This window comes from Dryas octopetala, chromosome 8 (assembly GCF_963921425.1).
Source record: "Dryas octopetala chromosome 8, drDryOcto1.1, whole genome shotgun sequence".
Lineage (NCBI taxonomy): Eukaryota > Viridiplantae > Streptophyta > Magnoliopsida > Rosales > Rosaceae > Dryas > Dryas octopetala.
The window spans coordinates 7,247,321-7,271,407 of record NC_141373.1 but is presented as its reverse complement, the minus strand read 5'-3'; the positions used below and the strand labels follow the sequence as shown (position 1 = coordinate 7,271,407).

Sequence of the window (24,087 nt, the reverse complement as noted above, 5' to 3'; positions counted from 1 at the left end):
GGATACTAAAAACTAAAAATAAAAACCCAAAAAGAAAAAGAAAAACTTTGTCCAATAAAGTAATGACACGTGAGATGGTATAAGAAATGTGGTAAGTATAACATTATTCATATATAAATTCAAATTCACACAAACACAAAACCGAACTCAAATTTACTTGAAACGTGTGGTTTTTATGGTATATATTTGAGGTTAATTTACTCTAATGTTTGACACTCGAAAGTCGAAAGGCTTGTTGTACCCAATATTGCTTGAAATGAAAAATATACAAGATAGGTAGAGATATAATTTATTTGATATATACATATGGTTTCCAGATGATTTATCTGCAATAAACCTAAATTTAGGTAAATTTGTTTGGTTAGCTCCAAAGTAAAAAAAAAAAAAAAAAACCATACATGTTAGGCGGGGCCATGATTTCTTTCCAAGATTCAGTTCTCGTGGCCATTATTAAAGTAGAATTCCTTTACGTACTTGTACTTAATTGGTCATTAGTTATGCAACAAGCTGGCAAAATCTTCTAGTACTTTGGTTTATCTTTCAATTATAATAAGAATTGAATACTTAATTTGGTCTTCTTAAATACATTATTCGCTAGCTTACTAAGAAACAACTGTTGTGCACTAATAAGAAATAGGGAATATTCTTTTATAGGTGATAAATATTTTATTTCTATTACAATTTAATAGAAAGAAATTAATATAAATAAAAGGTGGTTGGGAACTAAAAGATTCTGCAAATTAATTTATTGAGCTTTTACAACGTCTAATTTTATGTTAACAACGAATTTATATAAGCTAGAGTCGTCATATGCATGTGTTTTTATTTTTAAAATTAATTTATTGATTACAATAAAAAATAAAGAAAAAACAAAGTTTATTGATTAATAATGAATATGCATGCAAGTTAATTTTAAGATATATGAAGGAAAATAATAAGTTCCACTTAATTATGATTTATGAGTTCCAAATTATTTATGGGTTAGGTGAGTGAGCAAAGATATGTTTTGGATCAATATGAATCTTTTTATTTATTTATTTTTCTAATGAAAGGATCATGATGATTGAGGCACATGGTTCCCTCAAAATTATAAACATTGCTTTTTGAAAATATACAATAATATTATATACTATCAGAAAACGAACAAAAGAAAAAATTGTAAGCTCACAAAATTGTAGACTCCCCTGAAAATAATTAATTATTTTCATAGTTCATGCACATCACATGATATAAAATAAGAGCCAAGCCCAACCCTCCTCCTGAGACGGGTCATGGGCTGTCTCCTATGCCGTTTGCATAAGTGCGGCCCACACCCCAACCTCTTTATGCCTTCCTTCTCTTATTATTATTACATATAATAATTCTAAAATCCACTTTTGCACTCTTAATGATAACTAAGCCCACCTAAAAGAATGCAAATATCAAATAGGTCTACTTTGTAACAAATAAGTTCATGTTTTATTTTTTTCCGTGTTTTTGGGGCCGAGGGCTCGGTGGGTTAAAAAAAAAAAAAACAGGACTGCAAATTAGCAATCAGTGACAATTATTTTTATGCTATAACATAGGTGAATGTGATTTAATAAACTTGAATTGTGTGTTTTATGTTAGTTTCATTAGTTTTTTGTACGAAAAGATATAAAGTATATCAACAAGTATCATTTTTATGCAACTTCAAATAATTACTGTTATACAGTGGCAATTTCCAAGTATTCAATGGGTTCCGTGTCGCGCTTTTTATTAAAGTGAATCGATGTGAGATTTTTTATAACAAGTGGACTGGTTATCAGCTTTATTTGTGAACTGGACTTAAAAAAAAAAAACCCTTATTATTATTTTAGTTATTCTCTACCATTTTATTTCTATATTTTCTGTTTGAGAATTACCTTTTTTATTTTTATTAATTTTTTATCGGTGAAATTTCAGCTCATAATCATATTTTGATCACATTAAAAAAAGAAAAATCATGTTTTGGTGGGGAATAAAGGATTTTAATGACAGTGCTCAAGTTCTATAAGTCTATAACTACTTTAAAATCGGAGAATGTGGGATTAAAGGACTTTAGTGACAGATGGACAGTGCGGAACCTTTAAGCCTACTCTCCTTAAAAATTATGTCCTTAAAAAATGTGCAATATTATTATTGGTCTCTATGCAGCTTAATTTCTTCTTTTGGCTACTCAATGTGTAGAATGCTTAGAGTTTCAAGTTCCAGTCTTAGATCTTTGCATGTTATGAACTGCATAGCAATAAAACCATGTTATATATAAACACAAATTTGGTAAAGTCATAAGAAGAGGACCCTTTTTTCTAATTATAAGGGTGAAAAAACCTAGTAGAACAACTCAAATTGATACAATGATACAAGCATAAGCTTTTGAAACAAGAAAAAGAGAAATACCGTACCTCTAATTACTAACGACAAAAAGAGAACCGTACATTTACAGATCCAGGAATATTTAAAGGTCTACATGAATATTTGGTCGGATTTTACTAATCCATAACAATTTAGGAAAATGATCAACATTTCAATGGTTAACAAATGATTTAGTTTTTTCCAATATCTCAAAATACTTAGTTTTTTATTGCTACACTCAAAATATCTAAACATACTTTTTTTTCTTTTCTATTGCTTAAAGTCAGTAATGAAGCTTTAGTAATATATAACAAAAACTCATGCAAATTAACTGAGGAGTTGCGCTAATCATACAAAGTATGTGTCATTTTATTTTAGTTTATAAACAAAGAATAAAAACAAATTCTTAAATGTCTTAAAATATTTATATTTTTGCTCTTAACTTTCAAATTTAGCACCGACTCATCGATAATGATGGTCGATCAATCAGCTAGCCCTATAGACATTCAAGTGCCAAAAGCAACATTGCTCTAGTAGTACCTTCTAAAACCCAACTCCTGAGCAAAATGCAGGCCCACTCGTGCTGCTGCCATTTCCGTGTGTGCAGGGCTTAAGAAAGGTTGCACCTGCCACTCTCTTTGTAATTCGCTCTATAATTTCATGAAACAACTGTTTCTTAATTTCCTCTACCTACAAGAGTAGGTAGGCAACTCCAAATATTTTTCATGGCAATCAGTTAGTGAGATTTGGAGCATATTGCATGCTAGGGTTTTGATCTCATCATTGACTTTGGGCGATAATCCAAAATGTGTTGAGAATTAAAATTTAAAAACTAAGTGATGAAAATGTGCCGACCGATTGATATATGGTAGGTAAAATTTCTACTAGCTTATCGTCATCGATTAATCAACGCTTGTATTGATAGCTAGTGTTTGAAATTTATATATATATATACACACATAAAGTTGCTAAAATGATTTACAAATTTTGAACAACTGTGATGGATCGATGATGTATATATAATCACTGTTGGAATGATTTTGTAGTCTCGAAATTTTATTTGTCACAAATAGTTTAAATTGTCCTCGATCGGAAATATGCACTAAGCTTGTAATATGGTTTGTGCCACCTTCCCCAATTTGTTGGCAAACCAGAGTTCTATACTCCATACTTTAATATACGTCATACATTTACCTTCACCAATTTGTTATTTCATTTTATTTAAAATATTGCTATAATAAGCATGGGATCAAATTAACTATACCAATCATGCATGCTTCCAAATGAACTTTTTTTGTTTCACAGATATGCACACATGAAGATTAAAATGAGGAATGACGCAAAATTTACAGTTTAATAAATTTGTCTTTGTTGCATCAATCTAGCTAACTAGGTTTTTCACCATCTATGTGGATTGTGGATTATATTTTATTCAATTTTTAAATATTTTATTCTTTTTTTATTATTACCCTTCCACATGGCAATTTTTAAAAGTCAAGTCAACAGTTAGTGATTGAGTCTGCGTGCGCCACGTCAACGCCACGTAGGCTGATAACAGACTTCCTGACGGTCTGAGTAACGAAAGTACCAAGTTGACACGAATTCGAAGTTGAGGTATAAAATTGCAACTTTTTGAACTTTTTAATACTGTTATCCTAAAAAATTAGGGCAGAGATTGCCAAGATTCTTGACAAAAACACTGCAGTCCTTTAAATGATATGCCGGCGTGCCATTGCTTCTCGGCCGAGAGACTGTTCGAAGAAAATTTATGATCAAATGAATTGATGTATTGTGTCGTGACCCTGATTTCTAACCAAACAAATGCTCAGCAAGAAAGGAACAAGAAACTCGTTTAGGTTCTAATTATCTTGATCCTCAAGGACTTTAGATTCTTTGTGAAACAACTACTATATGCTCAAAAGTAAAAACACGATTAGATGGGTGCTTGAGTAACTTGATGCAAGGAGAAATTGTGAACTTTGATGTAAAAAATATGAATAATCTGATTGTCTTGAAATTGAGTAACAATGGTAGTCCGCACTACAAATCTCATAATAAAAGCAAACTAAAACCAAAAGAAATCAATACTAAGAAATAGGATCTTAGCAGAGCAAATAACTAAGAACAAGGTTCTAAGATTGAAGAAAATTAAATGGGCTCGAAAAGACTAAAAAGAACGTAATGATCTTGAGAATTCCGAAAAGATTGTTGAAAAGCTTGTGCTTGATTTTTGTGTGTTGTGTTGAAAGATATTTTATGTCTCCAATGCCTTGTTTATATAATCATCAATCTTCTAGGGTTTGGAAACCTTTTTCTTATTGCTTTCAAACTCTTATTTCCTTCTTTATTTTACCTTTCTTTACGCCAAGGCATTAAATTATTGTTTTATCTAACTTAGAATCCTATTTCGCCAAGAATTCTCGGTGGCTCTGGTTTTTCCTTTATTTCATCTTCACAACTTAGGCTTTAACTGAATAGGCCTACTTACATAAAAACATGGACTCAATTGGGCTTCATTAACAACGTCATGGGCTTGGCCGTGATCTTGGCTCAAAACCAATTTAGGATGTAAACATGTACTAACTTGAAAACAGTGATAAAGTTGAGATATTAAATTGTAATTTACCCATAATTATAACTTATAATACTTTATGGGATTTTAGGCTAAAACCTTTTTGAACTTATTATATAAAGTTCACATCAAATTAAATTTACTTTAAAAACAAATATGTTCAGAGCCTAAAACCCTAAATTTTTTGTTTTTGGTCATACCCTAAAACCCTGAATCTGTGGCTTTTTAATCTTAGCTTCATAAGAAATTGATTTGCAAATTAAGCTCGAAAATTTCAGTGATGGGCAAACCAGGTTCACGGTAAGACTATCATGCATGATTCATGGCTCCAAGTCCTTGCTCTCTCTTCGAAATATTAAACTATCTTTTTTCTATAATACAGATCAGAATCGTCTACCAAAGCCGACCGCAAATTCGAAAAGAAGCTCGAATTTTACGCTAGTGGGTTTGAAATTTTAGCTCTATGTTCTCTTTTTTCCTTTTGGGTTTATTTAATCAGTCTTTGTCCCTTGAAATTGACAACAACAGTAATTGATAAAGATTTTCATTCTAAAAAACAAAAAATTGACTAAATTTGCAATTTTTGTTTGTTATATAATTAATGCAGAGTTTAGAGATACAGTTGCTACCTTGAATACCCAGAAGGCTGTTGTCAAGGTGAGAATCTCATTTTCACTAACTTTCAATTGGTTTAACTCAATGCCATTGCTCAACCCACATGTTGTTCAGGGAAGTGTTTTGAGGTACAAATCTTTCTGGGGAGTTTAAATATGTTATTTGATAATTGAATTAATGGAATATTCAGAGCCATTAATTTGTGCCTTTCATGGTTGGTTGTTTTAAGCTGATCTTAGGCATTGATGGTTTGTCTGCTGAATTTGCAAGTGCAGTGTTGTAGTACTTCTGCTTGTTGTTAATTCTGGGGGGTGGTTGGTGGTATTGTGATTATCAAGTTATCAACAATGGTCATGTTTATCATTTAACCCCCTTTTATGCATTGTCTATTTGCATTTCTTTCTTGAATACCATTATTTAGATGAATTTTTCCCATGCAAGAAAATTAAGAGAGAGAAAGAGAGATTAATTTTTGTATAATATGCACAATGCATAGTATGGTAATGACTAATGAGTAAATTTCACTTCTACCAGAAGAAACTCCGTAGCCGACAGAAGAAGCTGAAAGCATATGACCTCTCTTTCCTCGCAGAGGCACTGCCTAAGTTGAATGGTCCACGAGAACCAACTCCTGCAGCAGAGCTCAAGCTAAATTGTCAATCCTGGAAGAAGCTAATGTAAGCTTTCCAATTCTCTGATTCTAAATCCTCTTGCAAGCTTTAATTTTCTTTCTCACTATATCATTGAAATTTGAGTGAAGTGATAGTTACTGGGTTACAATTTTGTCAGATTGAAGGAAGGAAAGCAATTGAGTATGGTCCTTAATCATCCTGCTTTCCTGGTGGATCCGCTAGCTGCCATTCATCAACACTTACAGAGCACACTGCCAATGATGGATGAGAAACCAAAGAAAAAGAACAAATGTGGAAGCAAGAACAGGAAACAGAAGAAATCTAAGGCTTCAGCTGGACCCCAATCTATGGATTTTCATCTATCCACCTTGAACAGTGGATTTTCATCTATCCACCTTGATGACTTTGTTCATATCTCATCCTGAATATTCCAATGCTCAAATTTGAATATATATTTTTTTTTTTTGCTGATTTGGTTCAGTTCTAATTGATAGGATTCTCTTGGTCTGCAAAGTGCCTAACATTTTCCCCTTCTTATGTATAGAAGTGAAAAAAGGAAGAAAAAAAAATGAAGAAATTCATTCATTTGACATTTTAGCCACAATTTTTTTTGATTTAGAGGTACCTGAAGCACTGCTCTTAATTTGTTGATAGAGATACATGCAACTTGAATTCAAGAGTAAGCTTAACATTGATGTCAAAATGCTTAAAATGAAATTGGCCTTGCTACACTTATCCTGAGATAGAACCATTCCCAGGTGCCAAATATCCTGATTGTAATTAATAACAGGTTTAGAGTACAACAAAAAGACATTTGACCAATAAATACAGGTTACTATATTGTATTTGCATACTAAAGTAGCAAGTTTACTATAACTGCTGATTGGAATTCTATACCTCCTTTCCAAGACTGCAATACATGCTTGGATGGCCTCCACAACTTGGTAGACTAAGGTCCTGCATAAGCTTCATTTGAACCAAATATGCCAGGGTTTTCAAAGAAATAATGTGTTAACTTTACATTGCTTCGACCGCAATGTATCAAGACCAAATTTGACTGGTTTGGATGTTGCAGAAGTCCATTACATCATGCCTTGTTGGTAATAATATTATTAGATAGCCAATCAAGACCTTCATAGAGTCCTTGGCCCGAGTTGGCAGAAGTACTTTGGATGTACCTGTAACAAGGAATTTCATCAAAATCGATTAAACTGCCATGCCAAACCCAGAATTAATAAATGGTCAGATTGTAATACATTCAATAGCTTTTCTTTTGCTTTTGCTTTTAGTTTCAAGAACAAGTTCTTCTACATTTTTAAAATAGCACATAGGGCTTCACTTTGATGATTCAAATTGTAACAGAAAAATGAATATATCCAAAGAAGTAAACAATCACCTGAAACATCTAGAAAACCTATTCATCAAGATTAAACACCCCATTTTCTTTTAGCTATCTATGTAGAATAATGAAACCATATGCATACCAGTACGGATGACGAATCAGGTGTAGTCCAAGTTTATCAGCAACCTCAGAAGCACACATGGCATTTGGAAGGTCTTGCTTATTAGCAAGGACCAGCAGTGTTGCATTGCTTAGTTCACTCTGCAAAAAAGGACAAAGGGTAAGGATTTTTCTTTCCTTTTTTTACCTTTTTCTTTGATACAGTTGCAATATAAAACAATGCAATAATTCCGCAAGCACAGATCTAGTTGAAAGCTCGTGTTCTTAACATTAAGAACAGGTACTTATTCCTGACACAGAGACCTTACTAACCTCACTTAAAATACGATGAAGCTCATTGCAGGCTTCTGAGATTCTTTCCCTATCATTGCTGTCCACAACAAATATAAGTCCTTGAGTATTCTGAAAGTAATGTCTCCACAAAGGCCGTATCTGATTAGCATGAAGGAGAAGATGAATGCATTAGGTAGTTATCACAATACCAAACTCATTGTGTTTATTAAAACAAGAGAAAAAAACCAAACTCAGTGTTATTTACTTGATCCATACTTTTGAACATATCAATTGGATCAAAAGTATTCGAGAACTTAAAACCTGTCATAAAAGAGAAATCGAACAAGGCACCTTGTCTTGTCCTCCAACATCCCAAATAGTGAAGGTAATATTTTTGTACTCTATTGTCTCCACATTGAAACCTACTCCACAAAAGTTTAGGCAATATTATCAACTGTGTAAGTTGGTCAATTAGACAAATAATTTGAAATTAATTAGTACAAGAAGGCAGCACACAGTGAGGCAAGGAATTCTTGAATTAAACAGAGAATCTTCCTCAATAGCAAAAATTCATTATTATGACTATAGTACTATAACTATACAAAGGATGTACAGTACTTAATGTGAGAGCAAGTGGTGAAGGATAGCTAGAAAACAAAGATAATTATGGAGAGGAAATAGAGCCATAAACCATAGGCTTCATCAAGAAAGGAATTCTAGGATAAATACCAATTGTGGGTATGGTTGTAACAATGTCTCCTAGTTTTAGCTTGTACAGGATGGTTGTCTTCCCGGAAGCATCAAGACCCACCATTAGAATCCTCACTCCATTCTTTGGAAAGAACCTCTTTGCAAGTCGAGAAATGGCTCCACCCATGCCACAAACAAAAGATGAAGAAATAAGTTATTAGAAGTGAACAAATTGAGAACTGGAAGACAAGAAAATGACTACTTCAGCAATTGGAGAATATATATGAAGGGTTACAATCAGTTTAAATATAAATAAGCACAGGGAAAGAGATATCTTGAGTTCAAAGCAATAACCAGATGGGACAATATTAGTGGTGGCTGATGCAAAAGGTGAATAGAATATATTCTGTTTTAGAACATAGGGAAATAAATTTATATATTCTTTTACTTGCACTAGGAGTTGTTGTCATCATAAGGGAACGTTCATATATCATCAGTGGGCATGGCCAAAATTCTGTTGGCTGGTTTCCTGGAACCAATTACAAAGAATATATTTGAACTTTTGCAAAGCCATGCACTCATTTCTGTCTGCATCTAGTTAATAAATAAAAGATCCTTCTCAACAAGCACCACGAATGATGATCCTTCTAGAAGAAAATCTTTCCCAGATCAGTTGCTCGCTAATAGATCCCACATAAGATATCTTTTAACATATAATAGTAATATTTTTTTCTTCTCATTGATGATCAATCCCTTTTTTTTTTAGTCAGTCCAAACAATTCAGAAGCTTTCCCAGTATCAGAAAGTTGGCTACAAAGCATTACTTTTGCTTTTGGTGCATGTCATCACTCAGATGGACCAATTATGAAAGGTGAATTCAAGTAAAAGCAACAGGACAAAAAGAAAGCCTCCATATGAATTGAAGCCCTCATTAATACTACATCCTCAACCTCAAGTATTGCCGCGATTGTTGGCACTCTGACAAAATTACAGTAATGAACAAATGCTAAATTTAAAAATACATGTCAGAATTACAAACTATACAAACACAGCAATCTCAACTGTGTTCAATTTTCTGAGCCAGACTGAAAAATGAAAACTGCTGTTAAAACTCCCACCAATGCTGTAACAGCCAAGGCAACTGTAGGCAAGGGACTTGTGAGCCCAAAATTCTGCAAAATCAACATGAAAATGTATTATAAAATTGTATTGCTGAGTATGATATTTCCTTGAGAAAAAGGAATCCTTTAAGACTATGATGTTATTCTGTTTCCAGGTTTCTTCTGTGCAGAAATAAAAGGTGAGTGTGTGTGTGTGGTGGGGGGACCTGCCTAGGCCCCCTTCCCAGTGATCGATGGAGTGAGGGGGAGGCGCTGTGAATATAACTATTCCTTGGTGGGATCCGGTTGTAGGCGTGCAGAAGAGTGTGAAGGCAGTTGGTACTACACAGATTCCAGTTTATAGAAGGAGCAATCTCATAGAAAGTTCAACCTCTTTGAGAATTACCTGGCACAATAAAAATCTAATTTGTCTATTATCAATTAAATAGGAAGTAATTTCATTCTAAGTACAACATTCTAAGGGATCCAATAGGGGGTGCTTAGTCAGGAAAGAGAGTTTTTAAATGATCAAAAAGATAAGATGAGCAGGTGACCAAACAAGATGTAGCCAAAAGTTTCCAGGCTGATGTGAGAGCTCCCGAATTCGAAAGAAAAGGTGGACATCTGAGAAATTTAACTCAAAATTTTTTGAACTGTGGGGTGTTAGACAGCAGTTGGTTACAAAGATCTATAAGAAATGCCAGATCCGAACCAGATGAGTTGGAAATAATTCATCAGGACCCCTTTAAGATGGAAGGAGATAACAAAAGCTCAAAGATAAGGAAGCAAAAGCTCACTCTATCAAGGCAGAATTCCAGGGGATAGTCAATGTAATCCTGAGGTTTGGTGTACTTACAAGAACCCGCTCAAAGTGCAAAATCTTACATGATTTATTTGACTCTAAGTCTCTCAAGTATAAGAAAGTCATCCTAACATATACTCTATAGATGATTTACATGATTTATGCGCTTTGTAAATCATGGTTTGCGTAAGCCAGTGGCTAAGTTAATGAAACCCAACACTAATTCCCATAACTATGCTTGCAATTGAAAGTAAATAGGCATTTTTGGCTTGGATGTAAAAGGCCATAACATGTTCCATACCTCCAAAAGTCCCTTGCCTGTTGCTACCTCAACACTGATAGCCACAGCAAAGCCAATCATGGCAATCCGGCCAAGCCATATATCCAAAGCTTTTCCCTCCTTGGTGCTTTGCTCACACCTTATGGAAAGTGGCATTGATCTGCATGCAGCCTTCCTTTGATGATATGCTTTTCTAATCACTGAAAAAAAAAAACAAAAACAAAACAAAAACAAAATCAGCCCTTATCCCACAAATTAGAGCAAAAATCCACAGGTCCTAAGACTTTTGAAAATGGGTTTGTCCTAACAAGTTAAAATTTTGTATCAGTAATACTCTTCTGCATAAAGAACCTGTGAAATAGGGGTCTTTGTAAAAAATTTAGTGCAGGGATTTTAATAGTTTCAGTTTGTAGTCCTAACTCCTAATAGGCTAATACCCACCAGATTTTATTTCCCACTAAATAATAATTCCATACAATGCTCTTCTAAAATTGCACAATACCCGATTGGGATACATTACTCTCATTCTAAGGGGAAAAGAAAAACATTTTTTCTTGGTTCTTGAAAAAGAATTCTTGCCACCCAAAATGGTACAGCCGTACAGGTTATGCTGTATTACTAAACACTTAAACTGACAGTCCAAGCAATTAGCAGAAAAGATTAAGCTACAAGAGTCAAATGCTTACAAAGTGGAGAGCCAGTAGCAAAGGCCGTCCCAGTTCTAGCGGAGTTGAAAATGGGAAGCCGAGCAGGACTTGATGCTGCTGCCGAGCTAATAGGACTTAAATCTGTTGCATAATTTCCAATTTTTCAAACATATTATTTGGAAAAGTCAATATTTCAATTACACAGAGAGAGAGAGAGAGAGAGAGAAAGAGAGAGAGAGAGAGAGAGAGAGAGAGTACCTCTGATGGCAACGGAGAGAGAAGCAGAGATTTGAGCTACAGCCATTTTTCAGAGAGAGCTGTAATTGGGGAGAGATCAAAGGGGGTAGTGGTACTTGAAGGTGACCATACACTTTCAGGAGGGTAAGATGACACGTGTCACGCAGGGGACAATACAATTTCGAGGCTTGGATAGAGTTCTGTGCCTGTCAAATTTTTTCTTTTTTCTTTTTTCTTTTGATTTCTTGATAATTTCTTAAATATATAATAAATATTAATAATAGACTGTACTTTATAGATCCGATGTTTTTTGTTTGATAAATAAGGTAGATCTGGAGATATTGAATAATGAGGTCGATTGACAATTGTTTGTTGGTGAATTTATAATACTATATATACCATATTTTTATATTATCTTATGTGTCATTATTGTATGGGTTATTTTTTTTAAAGTCCATTTTTTAAAATTTAATGTTCATCCGGCCCAACCGCTACAGTGAAATACTGTAGCGGCCCACTTTTTAAAAAAACCCGGTGGTATAATAACGGCGTTACTGTAGCACGCTACAGTGTTTTTAAAAAAAAACCAATTTTTGTTTCATTCTTCATTTCAATGCCAATTGGTACCAAAAAAAAAAAATTATAATTTAGGTATTTTTCATTCCATAAACATGTAAAATAATAACCATCATAAAACACAACAAATCAAGATTAAGCATCCATAATTTTTTTCAATCACCTATTACTACTGTCCGGTAGTAACAATCATATATTGCTACTGTTCGGTAGTAACAATCACCTATTGCTACTGTTCGGCAGTAACAATCACCTATTGCTACTATTTGTCAGTAACAATCACCTATTGCTACTGCCCGCCAGCACAATCACATATTGCTACTGCCCGGCAGTAGGAATCACCCATTGCTATTGCACGGCAGTAACAATCACTCATTACTATTGCACAACAGTAACAATCACCTATTAGAATGATGACTTAGATCAAATCAATTTGAGATTTCAAAATTTATTTATCAAACGCCATTAATACTAGATATTCAAAGAGAAAAAAAGTTAACACATATGCATTTCACAACTATTATAATCAACAATCTTACACCTATGCATTCAAAAACCATAGGAATCAGCAATCTTGTATTTCCTAAATTTAGAAACCAAAAAGGAAAAACATTAGTACGACAGAAAAGAAAAAAAAAAGCAAAAGAAAATGAATTATCTTGAATCCATTTCTATGACAAATCCAAGAAAATGCAACTTGCAGAGGAGAAGCACTCATCAATAACAACACAGACATTCAGACTAGCACAACAAAATCCCTCAAATTTGACATAAACCCTTACACCCCAACTAGGTAATAACTGAACCACCACAAATTTTCAAAAAAAAAAAATGTATAACAAACCAACAAATACCTTGAGAAGCTCGTTGGACTCAAGGTTCTCTATAAAAGAAGCTGCAACATTGGGAGTAACACCAGACTTGCCCACCAATTGGGACTTGAGCTTCTTCCCCAAGCTGTGAGCATAGGACACAAGTTCCTTCTTTTCCTTCACTGTAAGGTTGGGTAGCTCGACCCCATCTCTCTTCAAAATCAAAGAAGACTCCAAACCCACTTGGGCATCCTCTTTCCCATTCAAGTTCTCAATTTCAAGTATACTGAGTTAACTCCATCACCACTACCACCATGACCACAAGACCAAAATAAATAAAAAAAAAACACAAAAACAAGAACGCAAACCCCCAAAATAAGAGCTAACCCCAACACAACAGAAGACCCAAACCCATCAAGGTCTCATTCGCCATAGCCAAAGTCGCAGTGTCTTAGATCTGTAAGTTGCCACATAAGGTGGTATAAAATTATGGTATAAAAGTGTGGGATATCTAGCATTACTGTTATGAAAATGAGTAGTGATTTTTTAACCAACATTTACAAACAATTATTGTATAATTACCATGATTTATCATTTATATAAAAGTATATTTGTTATATTACATTTTCTTGTAAGGATATCTCAATTTATTTTCATTCATACAATCATTATTTCAGAATTTTAGCTCTCACATTTAATTCGCTAAAGATTTTAGTTCATTCAAATTAATAATTTCATTATCAAATAATTATTAATTTAGTGATATTTTCTACACAATTTTAGAACTATTTCAAGTTTGAATTTCTTCTCAAATGAATGTTAAGAAAATCTCACCTACTTATGAACACTCTGTAATCGTTAGTCACTGATTAACTATAAGAGCACATGCAACCATACACTTAAAAATGGTTTAGGTTGTTCATTATTTGGATAGCTTAACTATTTTGTGTATGGTCTACTAAAAATTAAACCGAAATGAAATAAATTAAAAACATGGATATTTTATCATTGTAAAGTTTACAATGAACTATTTTAAAATTAACTACAAAATTTTGTGAAAAAATATTTGAGAAATGCTAGTTATCTTTTTATTTATACACTATCTTTTTTCGTGTCTATTAAATAATGTAGTCTAATGATTGAAACTATTTATTTTTTAAATTATTCTTTAAGATCATTTCTGCAATAATTAACTTCATATAAGTATTATCAAATAAATAGATGATTTTTTTAATTTCTATTTATTTGATATAGTAAGATGATTTTTTTATAAAAATAATATTTAAAAAGTGATTTAGAAAATCAATCGTTCCAATTATGTAATTAACTTGCATACCTAATAAAAAGTAGAATGAAAAGGCAGAAAAGAGAAAATAATTAGCAGTTCTTCAAAATATATTTATACAATGAGAACATGTAAAAGCCAAAAGGTGTTTTATTTTACAGAAATTATGATTAATAAAAGCTCAAAAAGCTTATTAGAGAGGTTTAAAGACGACGGTAGGCGATCGAGTAGGGCCAAAACTCGTTCCAGTTTCCGATGATGATAATATTATTTGATCAGCGGACAACAAAGACTATTTCCACTCCTTCCACACCCCTCTTCCAGTCTCTTATGTCATGCCCCTGTGAATAATCTTCATTTCATTTCCATGCAACTTGCTGAAACACACCACAAGCTAGAAGCTGTACACTGATCCAAACCCACTCTGACTCTCACCCTTTTCTTCTTCAACTCTACCTCCAATGGCTTCCCTCTCAATTGGGGCCCACTTACCCCCATGCCACCACCACCGTTTCAAGAAACGCTCACTGCCCTTTATCTCTCAGACCCAAATCTCAGCTCCTTCTCAGCCTTGCTTTGGCTCGTCCTTGCGTGGAATTCGAGGCTCGAGATTGCTTGGCAATGTGCTGACCAGAGCTGAAGACAAAGCCAGAGGCTCAAGCTCTTCATCTTCTTCTTCGGCTCAGCAGCAGGAAGCTCAATCCAACTCCGAGAAACAGTTACAGGTTCTTCTTTGACAAAAGCTTCGATTTTTAATAGTACCCACTTGCTAGTTTTACTAGTTTCGAAATCTGGTTGATTAATTTTGGCTGTCTGTGTGACTGGAACTGGGTAGTTTGCGAAAGTTCAATTTACTAAGCTAAATTTGTGAAATTTAGTCAACTCTGATAGTCTTTTTGATCCATTTGTTGAGATTTTGAGTCCCTTTTTTCTAAATTAAAAATTTGTTAATCCATGGATATTGGTATTTGAAATGTCCACATTTAGTTAGTTCATGGGAGTGGAATGGCCTAATGGGACAAGGCATGGTTTTCCTTTCGATTGCGTATTAGTTGCTGCCAATGTAAACTAAAATCTTGGAACTTTTGGAACATCACTAATCACATGAAGAGATTTCAATTTTCAATTAATGTGGCAGCTTGCCATTGTTTGTTGCTGGTATTCACAATTTATGGATCACCCTTTAGCATATATTATCAGGAGTTGACCTCAAGTTCTGGATCATGTGATCCTTTATGTTCGGTTGACGAAACAAGCTCACGTGATTTTGAGGCCAGTTACCGTCCAAAGACTGATTTGCTGAAAGCTATTGCAGTACTTGCAGCAGCTGCAACAGGGGCAGTGGCAATTAATCACTCCTGGGTTGCGGCCAATCAGGTACTTATTTTGCAGCCTCATTTTTATTGTGCCTTTTCTCATGATTCTTGAAGTGCTTTTTGAGCAGAAAATTGAACACATATAAAAAGGATGCTGTATTTCAACATTAGGTTGATATGACCAACTCTTGATACAGGATGTTGCCATGGCATTGATATTTGGAATAGGATATGTTGGCATCATATTTGAAGAATCTTTGGCCTTCAACAAAAGTGGAGTAGGTTTGTTAATGGCTGTGAGCTTGTGGGTAGTGAGAAGTATTGGGGTACGATTTATATTTAGTACTTGAAATTACCACCTAATTTTGTAATATCTTGTGCACAGTTCCTTCTCCTACAACTAAGTGTGATTTTTTTGTAGGCTCCTTCAACTGATATAGCTGTTTCAGAGTTACAACATGCATCTGCTGAAGTTAGTGAAATAGTGTTTTTCTTGCTTGGTGCAATGACAATCGTCGAGATAGTCGATGCTCATCAAGGATTTAAGCTGGTTACAGACAATATAACCACTCGAAAGCCAAGGACACTCCTTTGGGTGGTGAGTTCTTTGCTTATGCTCTCGTGTTGATGTATGCTCTTCCTATCAGACATTTGGTATTTGTACTTATTCTATTAGACTCATTCATGAATATTCAATCAACTTTCTGGAACATACCATATTGCAGTCCTGTGTAATTAGAAATTTGTTTGGTTGCTATGTTCCAAAGATATAAGCTTTTTAAATAACAACCATGACCAAACCCCAACTTATACTTATTAGCTTTTCTGTATCAATCATTTTCATATAACAAGTAATTGCTGAACTTGCAGGTTGGTTTTGTGACTTTTTTTCTTAGTTCAATTCTTGACAACCTGACATCTACCATCGTCATGGTTTCTTTATTGCGAAAACTAGTGCCTCCCTCAGAATTTCGCAAGTATGTGCTGACCATCTCCCATCTCTTGTAATTAATGATCTTTTTGAGCATTTCTTGATACTGGTTTCCAATTTTTTTATTTAATTTCCAAAGTTTACAAAAATACCAAATTTATATGGCATATATCATCCAATGTGATGTTAGTAGTGGGCATTTACCTCTTTCTGCCGATGTTACTTATGAAATCAATTTAGAGATGGATAGTATATAAACCGTTCCAGATGTAATTTCTTTTCTAGGATTCTCTTTAAAATTCACTTTGGACATGCACATGAAGAGTGAATAGTTTTAGTTTTCATTGCTGGATACTCTTAATGGCAAGGCTTGCGTTCCAAATTCTTTCTTATATTTGGTATCTCTTTAATCACCACTTTAGCATCTGCATATCTCACTGGGTCTTTTATGAAGTTGTGCCCTATTTCTTGTGCAAGAATGGAGCCCAAATGGATACATGATTTGCTGCTTCATTTACAGATTTGGATATTGTTGACAGGCTTTTAGGAGCTGTTGTTGTCATAGCAGCAAATGCTGGTGGTGCATGGACTCCTATTGGTGATGTTACCACTACTATGCTGTGGATACATGGTCAGATATCCACATTGCAGACAATGAAGGTCTTTTTCTTCATTCCGACAAACTTATTTCATATATCATATTTGCTTTTCTTTTTTTTCCTTTTTCATTTTTACTTTGTCCTATTATCTGTTGACTAGGGATTTATGCTTGATCCATTTTGATGTACTGCCTAATATAAAAAATGCGCTTGTACACAACCAATCATGGCATTGTCTAGGAACACAGCTTATGCTGCATATTAGTTCGATGCTAAACTTGGAAGGTTGAACTGCAACTCTGTAACAACTGAATGATAGATCAAAGTGACAATATATAATTTATTTTATTAGTGTAATACTATGCAATTTTGATGACCTGATTGCTTTAGCAGGTGATGTAATTAAATAAACTGGATATAGTATAACCCCTCTTCTATGTGGCAAAAATGTAGGATAAAATGTTGTATAATATTGTTTTTTTTGTAATCATCTGTGTGGAGCACAGAAGCACACACACACATACACATCATACATATTAGTAAATCAAAATGGGAATCTCTTTGTAAAGTATGTATTGGGGTTTATCATAATAGAGATGTAGCATTTAAACTTAGACCTTAAATTTGAGTCAATTCAGTAATATAGAATTGGAAAAAGTCGAGCCAAAGAGAAAATTCTGAAATTGATATTGTCTCTGAGATTAAAACTCCCTAGTTTTGCCTTCCTAATGCCAGGTTTCCAAACCACTTGAAATAAGCATCTCCATATAGTTTATGGTCGTGTGTGATAAGTTTGATGTTCAGATTTCAGACACTGTCTATGTAAAAATCATCCTTGAAGGAATTTTTCCAATCTTTTGACATAAAATGAACATATTCTTGCTTACAGAGCTTGGCAATACCTTCAGCTGTTTCTCTTGTTGTTCCACTGGCACTTTTGTCCCTGACTAGGTACTTCTTTTGCATTGTCAAAACAAAGACAGGGAATTGAGATTGGAAGGTTAGGTTTAAACTCAATGGTTTATAGATGAATGATATGAGTTTTTCTTCCATTCAGTGAAGTAAATGGGAAAGAATCAGACTCTTCCAATTTTATAGCATCTGAACAGATGGCTCCCCGGGGAAAGCTTGTTTTCTCTGTAGGCATTGGAGCTTTGATTTTTGTTCCAGTGTTCAAGGCCCTGACTGGTTTGCCTCCTTACATGGGTATCCTACTGGGACTTGGAGTCCTTTGGATTCTGACTGATGCTATCCATTATGGTGAACCGGAAGGACAAAAGTTAAAAGTACCACAGGCTCTGTCACGGATTGACACTCAAGGAGCACTCTTCTTCCTCGGAATCCTATTGTCTGTCAGCAGGTGAATAGATAAACACTGTAGCCAACAATCTTTTTTTCTTCTGATCATAGAAATGATCGTCATATAATTAAGCAGTCAAGTAACTTTCAAGTCAATGCATCATATTGCGTGGCATGTAAGCTTGATTTTGCAAATATATGATAGACAGCCACTCATGATTTTTATGTACACTAAGCAAAAGTTGTCCAATGCTTCTTTTAAAAGTTGCTTCAGGGGTTATTAGTTTCAGTTTCTGCATTTTAACTTTCTGAATTTTTGTACTCTAGCCTGGAGGCAGCTGGAATTCTTCGGGAATTGGCAAATTACCTGGATTCTCACATTGCTAATGTTGAGCTGATTGCAAGTTCAATAGGAGTTGTATCAGCAATTATAGACAATGTTCCACTGGTTGCTGCAACCATGGGGATGTACGATCTCTCCTCCTTTCCCCAGGATTCTGAGTTTTGGCAGCTGGTTGCATATTGTGCTGGTACTGGTGGGTCCATGTTAGTTATTGGTTCTGCCGCTGGAGTTGCTTTTATGGGGATGGAAAAGGTGGACTTCTTCTGGTATTTGCGGAAGGTATTGACTGGTGTTGTATAACTTCTTAAGATGAATATTATGAATATCGAAGTTTCACTTTTCTTTATGGTGTTGGTAAAAAAAATTCATTCTCCTTTGTGCAGGTGAGTGGTTTTGCTTTTGCGGGTTATGCTGCTGGTATTGCTGCCTATTTAGCATTGCAAAACCTCAACATCTCCTTACCGACAACAGTAGCTCAGGTTCCTTTCCTTTCTGGTTCATGATTAAAGAGTTCAAGCTTGGATTCACTGCCATCAGATGAGGCAGATCAGGCAGTCTATACTTCGACACAAGTTTTATTCACATTAGATTCATTTACTGAAGATTGTGAATGGTGAATGAACAATAACAATGGTTCTCTCAAGAAAATATATATAGTTTAGTAAACTTAAATAAGATTCATGTTATGATGAGTTCAGTGAGAAATGTGAAAGTGTTTTTATCCCATACATATTTTGTATTGGAACAATTGGGATGAAATTTTGTACCAATTTTTAGTCTGCCTAAACACACGTCAAAGGATACATGATTTCCAGCAGGCATAAAGGATGAAATTTTTCCCCTAGCAAAGAAAAAAGAAACTCATTCTTAAAAGAGGCAATCATACTCTCAAACACTGCCAATTGTTATAATTCACTTTTGAAACTGATCGTTGCAAGGAATACAGAAGCAATGATCACCGGGTGATCCATCTAAACATGGCAGAGTAAAAAGGAAACTAGAACTTAGGAGACAATAGCAACTCAATAAAGTACAACCTCTTCATCGCAAACTGAATTATTCTTCATCCCTCACCCTAAATCTACCACAAAATCGGGCAGTAAAATGTAGCAATGCCACCCAGAAAGAAGAAAAAGCAGGAGACAAAAAAGCTCATATGAATATAATGTCTCACTACAACTTGAGGAAAACAAACTCTTCAATGGCTGGAACATCCCCAATCTTTTTCAAAGATTCCTTGCTGGGTTGATCATCGACCCCAATTGCCATCACAGCCTGCTTTCGTGGGGCAATCCTTCCGACGCTCATGAAACTGACGTTCACATTCTCCTCTCCTAAAATGCTTCCAACCGTTCCTATCATACCCGGCTGATCAACCTGTCTGCAAAGTATAATGCTACCTTCCAAGGTCACATCAACTTCAAAAGATCCAACCTTCGTCAAGTGAGGAATCCCATCCTTAACTCGACCCTCCACCTTTATCTCTCCAGTCTCTGATATGGCACTAGCAAATTTGGATTCCACGTTGGCAATCTGAACTTGGATAGAATCAAGTGGATTCTCAGGTGAACCATCTAGAACGGTTCGCTCTTCTGTTATCCGAAGTCCTCTCTGTTTAGCAGTGAAATCAGCATTAACCAGATTCACGAAAACACTAGATATGGGCTCAATGACACCTTTAGTAATCATGGCTCGAAGCAGCCTGGTGTCAAGGTCATCAGGAGCTCTAGCTGAAGCATATGAAACTTTTACGTTTTTCACGCCACTACCTCCTGCCACTAACTGGACAGCCAGTCTCCCAAGTTTCTCAGCAAGTTCAACATAAGGTTTCAATTCCGCCAAAACCTACAATCAGGAATGGCAAAAAAGAAAATCATAAACGCTTGCAACAGCCTGAAGAATCTAATCTTGAGATTATTCTACACAAAATTTATAAGAATAATAATTGAAATTTGAAGTGTTTAAGTGTTAAGTGTTAACTTTCGAGAGAGTAGGACAAACCCCCCACACCTCTTCTTTGCCAAACTCCTAAGAACTTGTCAAGATTTTGGATGTCGTAACTAAAACTTGAAAAATTCATACACTCAAATGATAAACTAGTTGCTCTAGAGATAAAGAATAACATTTTAACCTAACCAACTCCATAGTAACTTGTCCAGAGGCCGAACAAAAAATCACTCAGACATTTGTTAGAACCCTGCTTATGACTAGTATAACAAAAAACCACTAAGAATTAAAGAGACTATATCTTAGAGAAATATAGTTATACCTCAGCAGGAACCATTGGTGCATTGACTGCAGTGGCAGCAAGCTCCCCTTTTAAGGCTCCAACAACAGCTTCAGCAATTTCAACAGCCACGCCTTCCTGCACATCAAAATCCAAAGATTATATATATGCTCAAAAGGATGAGAAGAAAAACTTTGAACTAAAAGATGAATTCAAAGCAGCAAAGGCTACCTGTGCTTCCGTAGTACTGGCACCAAGGTGAGGAGTGGCAGTAACTCTCTCATGCAAGACCAACTGGTTGCCTTGTGGCGGTGGCTCCACAGTGAACACATCAAGAGCAGCCTAGACAAAAAAGCAAGATGACATTAACATTACTAATACAAACTATTCTACCCAATAAAACATGCCTAAGTAGTTTCAACATCACAAGGGTATAAACCTGAGCAACGATTCCAGCATCGAGTGCCCTGACAAGTGCATCCTCATCAATGACTCCCCCGCGAGCAACATTCACAATTCGAACTCCTTTCTTCATCTTTGCGAAAGTGTCGTCGTTGAGAACCTTGGAAGTGGCGGCAGTGAGAGGCATGTGCAAAGAGATGAAGTCTGCAGAAGCCAGAGCTTCATCAAAGCTCACAAGCTCGACACCGATTGCACGGGCACGATCCGCCGGGGCATATGGGTCGTGCGCAATCACATGCATGCCAAGCCCCTTGGCTCGCCGAGCCACTTCAGATCCAACTTTCCCAAACCCCATCACAGCAAGAGTTTTCCCCACAAGGGAAACACCCACATACTTGTTTCGCTCCCACTTCCCTGCAGTCACCACCAAAAACCAAAATTGAACACAACATGTTCGACGAAATGCATCAATCACAGTTTCGACAAAAGAACTACTACTCACCTGCTTTCACAGAGGCATCGGCCTGAGCAACGTTGCGAGCCATGGCGGTCAGGAGCGCAATCCCATGCTCAGCCGCCGCGACAGTGTTCGCCGTCGGAGCATTCACCACCAAGCACCCGAACTCGGTCGCCGCGCCCAGATCCACATTATCGATGCCGACGCCGGCGCGCCCAACCACCTTCAACCGGCCGCCGGAGGACTCGAACACCTCGCGGCTGACCTTGGTCCCGCTCCGCACGATCAGCGCGTCGCAGAGCGAGATCTTCGTGCAGAGCTCCTCGGGGCTCAGGTTGTAGGAGCAGTCCACGTTGGCGAACTCCTTCAGAAGGTTCAGCCCGGCCTCACCGAGCTTCTCGGCCACTAAAACGGTCGGCTTGGCGTCTAGCCGCGCCGCCGAGAGAACCACCACTAGGCGCGGTGGAGCGGGGCGGCGGCGCGAGTGGAGAGAGAGGGAGGAGAGGGAAGGGGAGAGAGGGAGCTTGGAGGAGAGAGAGAGGGATGACGGAGTTCGGAGGAATGGAGTTCGGAGGGTTTGGGAAGCTGACGTAGCCATGTCTGGCGGCGGTTGTATGGATGGTTGGTGGTGGCGGTGGTGTATGTATGTGTGTATGTATAGGTTGAGTTTATATTGTTTTATAGTTGGGTGGGTTTGGTGGGAGAGTGAGAAACAAATCTGAGTTGGTGAGTGAGGTCAGCCCTCGGGAGTCAGGTAAACATGTAACGTTTGAGACAGCCGGGAATTTTCACGCGCTGTTTATTAGGCGGGAAATTCGAGGAGGAGTAGGAGAGCGTGTGCGTACGGAGTGTGGAGTGAGAGTGGGGGATGGATAAGTCCATTCTCCAACAAGCTTGGTTTGGCTATGCTCTGAATCTGAACCTGAGCTGTTTGGAAATAAATTGGTCAAATAAAATTATAAAACAATCAAATTCAGACCAAAAATAAAAAATCAAACAATCAAACTATCCTCCTAACATTCATACTCCAATTATGCTAGATTCATTAATCCATATTCAAAATTTCTAATTTTAGCTGGATTCTTCTAATATTCGTTCTCCAATTATATGATAGATTCAGGCCGGCCTGACTTTTGGAAGGTTAGGTGCGAAATCTAAATTGGGCCCTTAATAAAAATTTTTGCAAAATAATTCACAATTGACAATAAATCTATTAGGAAATTTTCAATCACATCAAGAAATTAATTAGAAAATTTTTGATCGAACGTCAAGAAAATAATTAAAAAAATAATAATTTATAGGAATATAAGAGAAAAATTAAAATGGAAAAACACACAAACATTGATTACCTTTTTGCCTCAATAAGACCTCTCTAATTTCTTTCAAATTGAAAGAGCCTGTGTAAACCAAAAAAAAAAAAACCAGTTTTCCACAAGACTATATGAATAGGCAAAGATCTGTCTCTGCCAATTCAAAGCAAACATGTTCTCTGAATCCAACTTTCCAGAAAGAAAACATGTACTTTTGATAAAAAAAAAAAAATGTGTAAACCCAAGGGCAAAAAGGACCCACTGCCATGCAGATGAGGATATTAGCTTGCTTCTCTTGTGATTCACGGAGAAGCCAAAAAAAAAAAATGAAGCAAGTTGGCCAAACACAAATTAAGGAAATAAAAAAAAAATAAAAATGTGACTTTCAACTAATAATCAAAGAAAAATAGGTTGCAAAACCCAAACTTTATATCTTAGAAGGGCCTAGTTTTTTTTTTTTTTTTTGGTATAAGAGGGGGGGGGGGCCTAAGCCTAAAGAAATAAACTAGATAATTACAGCTTTGATACAATAAGTAAAAGAGCCTAATTGCAGCGAAAACATTATAAATAAACTCAACAACTATTTTTTTTAATATATATATATATACATATATATTAATATATACATAATATAAACATTTGTGGGGCCCCTATGAAGGTGGGCCCTAGGCGATCGCACTCAGTGCCCCCCTTCAAGGCCGACACTGGATAGATTCAGTAATTTATTTTAACAATTTGGTTGCTAATGATTTGGTTCATGTACAAGGCACGGAGAAGAAGACATAGTTACCAATTCATTTGAAAGTCACCCTCTCGAAGATTATGATGAAGGTGATGAAACTAAATATCTTATTCAATATAGATGAAT

The 24,087-nt window shown here is 35.8% G+C and overlaps 5 protein-coding genes across 5 annotated transcripts; 2 read left to right on the top strand and 3 right to left on the bottom strand.

Moving 5' to 3' along the window:
- The first annotated feature begins 5,102 nt into the window (after positions 1-5,102).
- Positions 5,103-6,789, top strand: LOC147276687 (uncharacterized). The gene is made up of 5 exons (XM_086252805.1): positions 5,103-5,224; positions 5,307-5,365; positions 5,532-5,581; positions 6,074-6,216; positions 6,329-6,789. The coding sequence occupies exons 1-5, from the start codon at positions 5,205-5,207 to the stop codon at positions 6,594-6,596; spliced, it is 540 nt and encodes a 179-aa protein (XP_086108931.1). The 5' UTR covers positions 5,103-5,204; the 3' UTR covers positions 6,597-6,789.
- Positions 6,790-6,898: 109 nt separating this feature from the next.
- On the bottom strand, positions 6,899-9,343 carry ARFB1A (ADP-ribosylation factor B1A). Its single transcript, XM_086252804.1, has 5 exons — positions 8,636-9,343; positions 8,258-8,328; positions 7,946-8,065; positions 7,656-7,774; positions 6,899-7,349 (listed from the first exon to the last, which is right to left on the bottom strand). Exons 1-5 carry the CDS (start codon positions 8,781-8,783, stop codon positions 7,259-7,261), a joined length of 549 nt encoding a protein of 182 aa, XP_086108930.1. The 5' UTR covers positions 8,784-9,343; the 3' UTR covers positions 6,899-7,258.
- A 151-nt stretch (positions 9,344-9,494) lies between these two features.
- On the bottom strand, positions 9,495-11,834 carry SEP1 (stress enhanced protein 1). The gene is made up of 4 exons (XM_086252806.1): positions 11,684-11,834; positions 11,465-11,566; positions 10,800-10,978; positions 9,495-9,768 (listed from the first exon to the last, which is right to left on the bottom strand). The coding sequence occupies exons 1-4, from the start codon at positions 11,727-11,729 to the stop codon at positions 9,664-9,666; spliced, it is 432 nt and encodes a 143-aa protein (XP_086108932.1). The 5' UTR covers positions 11,730-11,834; the 3' UTR covers positions 9,495-9,663.
- A 2,721-nt stretch (positions 11,835-14,555) lies between these two features.
- NHD1 (sodium:hydrogen antiporter 1) lies at positions 14,556-19,528 on the top strand. The gene is made up of 10 exons (XM_086253294.1): positions 14,556-15,060; positions 15,536-15,712; positions 15,849-15,977; positions 16,073-16,249; positions 16,522-16,628; positions 17,122-17,242; positions 18,071-18,132; positions 18,239-18,541; positions 18,808-19,102; positions 19,207-19,528. Exons 1-10 carry the CDS (start codon positions 14,797-14,799, stop codon positions 19,324-19,326), a joined length of 1,755 nt encoding a protein of 584 aa, XP_086109420.1. The 5' UTR covers positions 14,556-14,796; the 3' UTR covers positions 19,327-19,528.
- A 159-nt stretch (positions 19,529-19,687) lies between these two features.
- LOC147276683 (D-3-phosphoglycerate dehydrogenase 1, chloroplastic-like) lies at positions 19,688-22,603 on the bottom strand. The gene is made up of 5 exons (XM_086253293.1): positions 21,955-22,603; positions 21,490-21,866; positions 21,282-21,392; positions 21,093-21,188; positions 19,688-20,668 (listed from the first exon to the last, which is right to left on the bottom strand). The coding sequence occupies exons 1-5, from the start codon at positions 22,505-22,507 to the stop codon at positions 19,997-19,999; spliced, it is 1,809 nt and encodes a 602-aa protein (XP_086109419.1). The 5' UTR covers positions 22,508-22,603; the 3' UTR covers positions 19,688-19,996.
- Between the last annotated feature and the right edge of the window lie 1,484 nt (positions 22,604-24,087).

Bases quoted from the DNA above. Each gene is read 5' to 3' on its own strand.
- SEP1 (XM_086252806.1), bottom strand. From the start codon at position 11,729: ATGGCTGTAGCTCAAATCTCTGCTTCTCTCTCCGTTGCCATCAGAG. The intron at 11,567-11,683 runs GTACTCTCTCTC...ATTATGCAACAG, and splicing joins TCTCTCCGTTGCCATCAGAG to ATTTAAGTCCTATTAGCTCG. The intron at 10,979-11,464 runs GTAAGCATTTGA...TTTTTTTTTCAG, and splicing joins TGCTACTGGCTCTCCACTTT to TGATTAGAAAAGCATATCAT.
- LOC147276687 (XM_086252805.1), top strand. From the start codon at position 5,205: ATGGGCAAACCAGGTTCACG. The intron at 5,225-5,306 runs GTAAGACTATCA...TCTATAATACAG, and splicing joins ATGGGCAAACCAGGTTCACG to ATCAGAATCGTCTACCAAAG. The intron at 5,366-5,531 runs GTGGGTTTGAAA...TAATTAATGCAG, and splicing joins GAAGCTCGAATTTTACGCTA to AGTTTAGAGATACAGTTGCT.
- ARFB1A (XM_086252804.1), bottom strand. From the start codon at position 8,783: ATGGGTGGAGCCATTTCTCGACTTGCAAAGAGGTTCTTTCCAAAGAAT. The intron at 8,329-8,635 runs GTATTTATCCTA...TTTGTGGAGTAG, and splicing joins TACAACCATACCCACAATTG to GTTTCAATGTGGAGACAATA. The intron at 7,775-7,945 runs GTTAGTAAGGTC...CCTTTTTTGCAG, and splicing joins TTCATCGTATTTTAAGTGAG to AGTGAACTAAGCAATGCAAC.
- LOC147276683 (XM_086253293.1), bottom strand. From the start codon at position 22,507: ATGGCTACGTCAGCTTCCCAAACCCTCCGAACTCCATTCCTCCGAACT. The intron at 21,867-21,954 runs GTGAGTAGTAGT...TGGTGACTGCAG, and splicing joins CGATGCCTCTGTGAAAGCAG to GGAAGTGGGAGCGAAACAAG. The intron at 21,393-21,489 runs GTTTATACCCTT...TTTTTTGTCTAG, and splicing joins ATGCTGGAATCGTTGCTCAG to GCTGCTCTTGATGTGTTCAC.
- NHD1 (XM_086253294.1), top strand. From the start codon at position 14,797: ATGGCTTCCCTCTCAATTGGGGCCCACTTACCCCCATGCCACCACCAC. The intron at 15,978-16,072 runs GTACGATTTATA...ATTTTTTTGTAG, and splicing joins GGGTAGTGAGAAGTATTGGG to GCTCCTTCAACTGATATAGC. The intron at 16,629-17,121 runs GTATGTGCTGAC...TATTGTTGACAG, and splicing joins CCTCCCTCAGAATTTCGCAA to GCTTTTAGGAGCTGTTGTTG.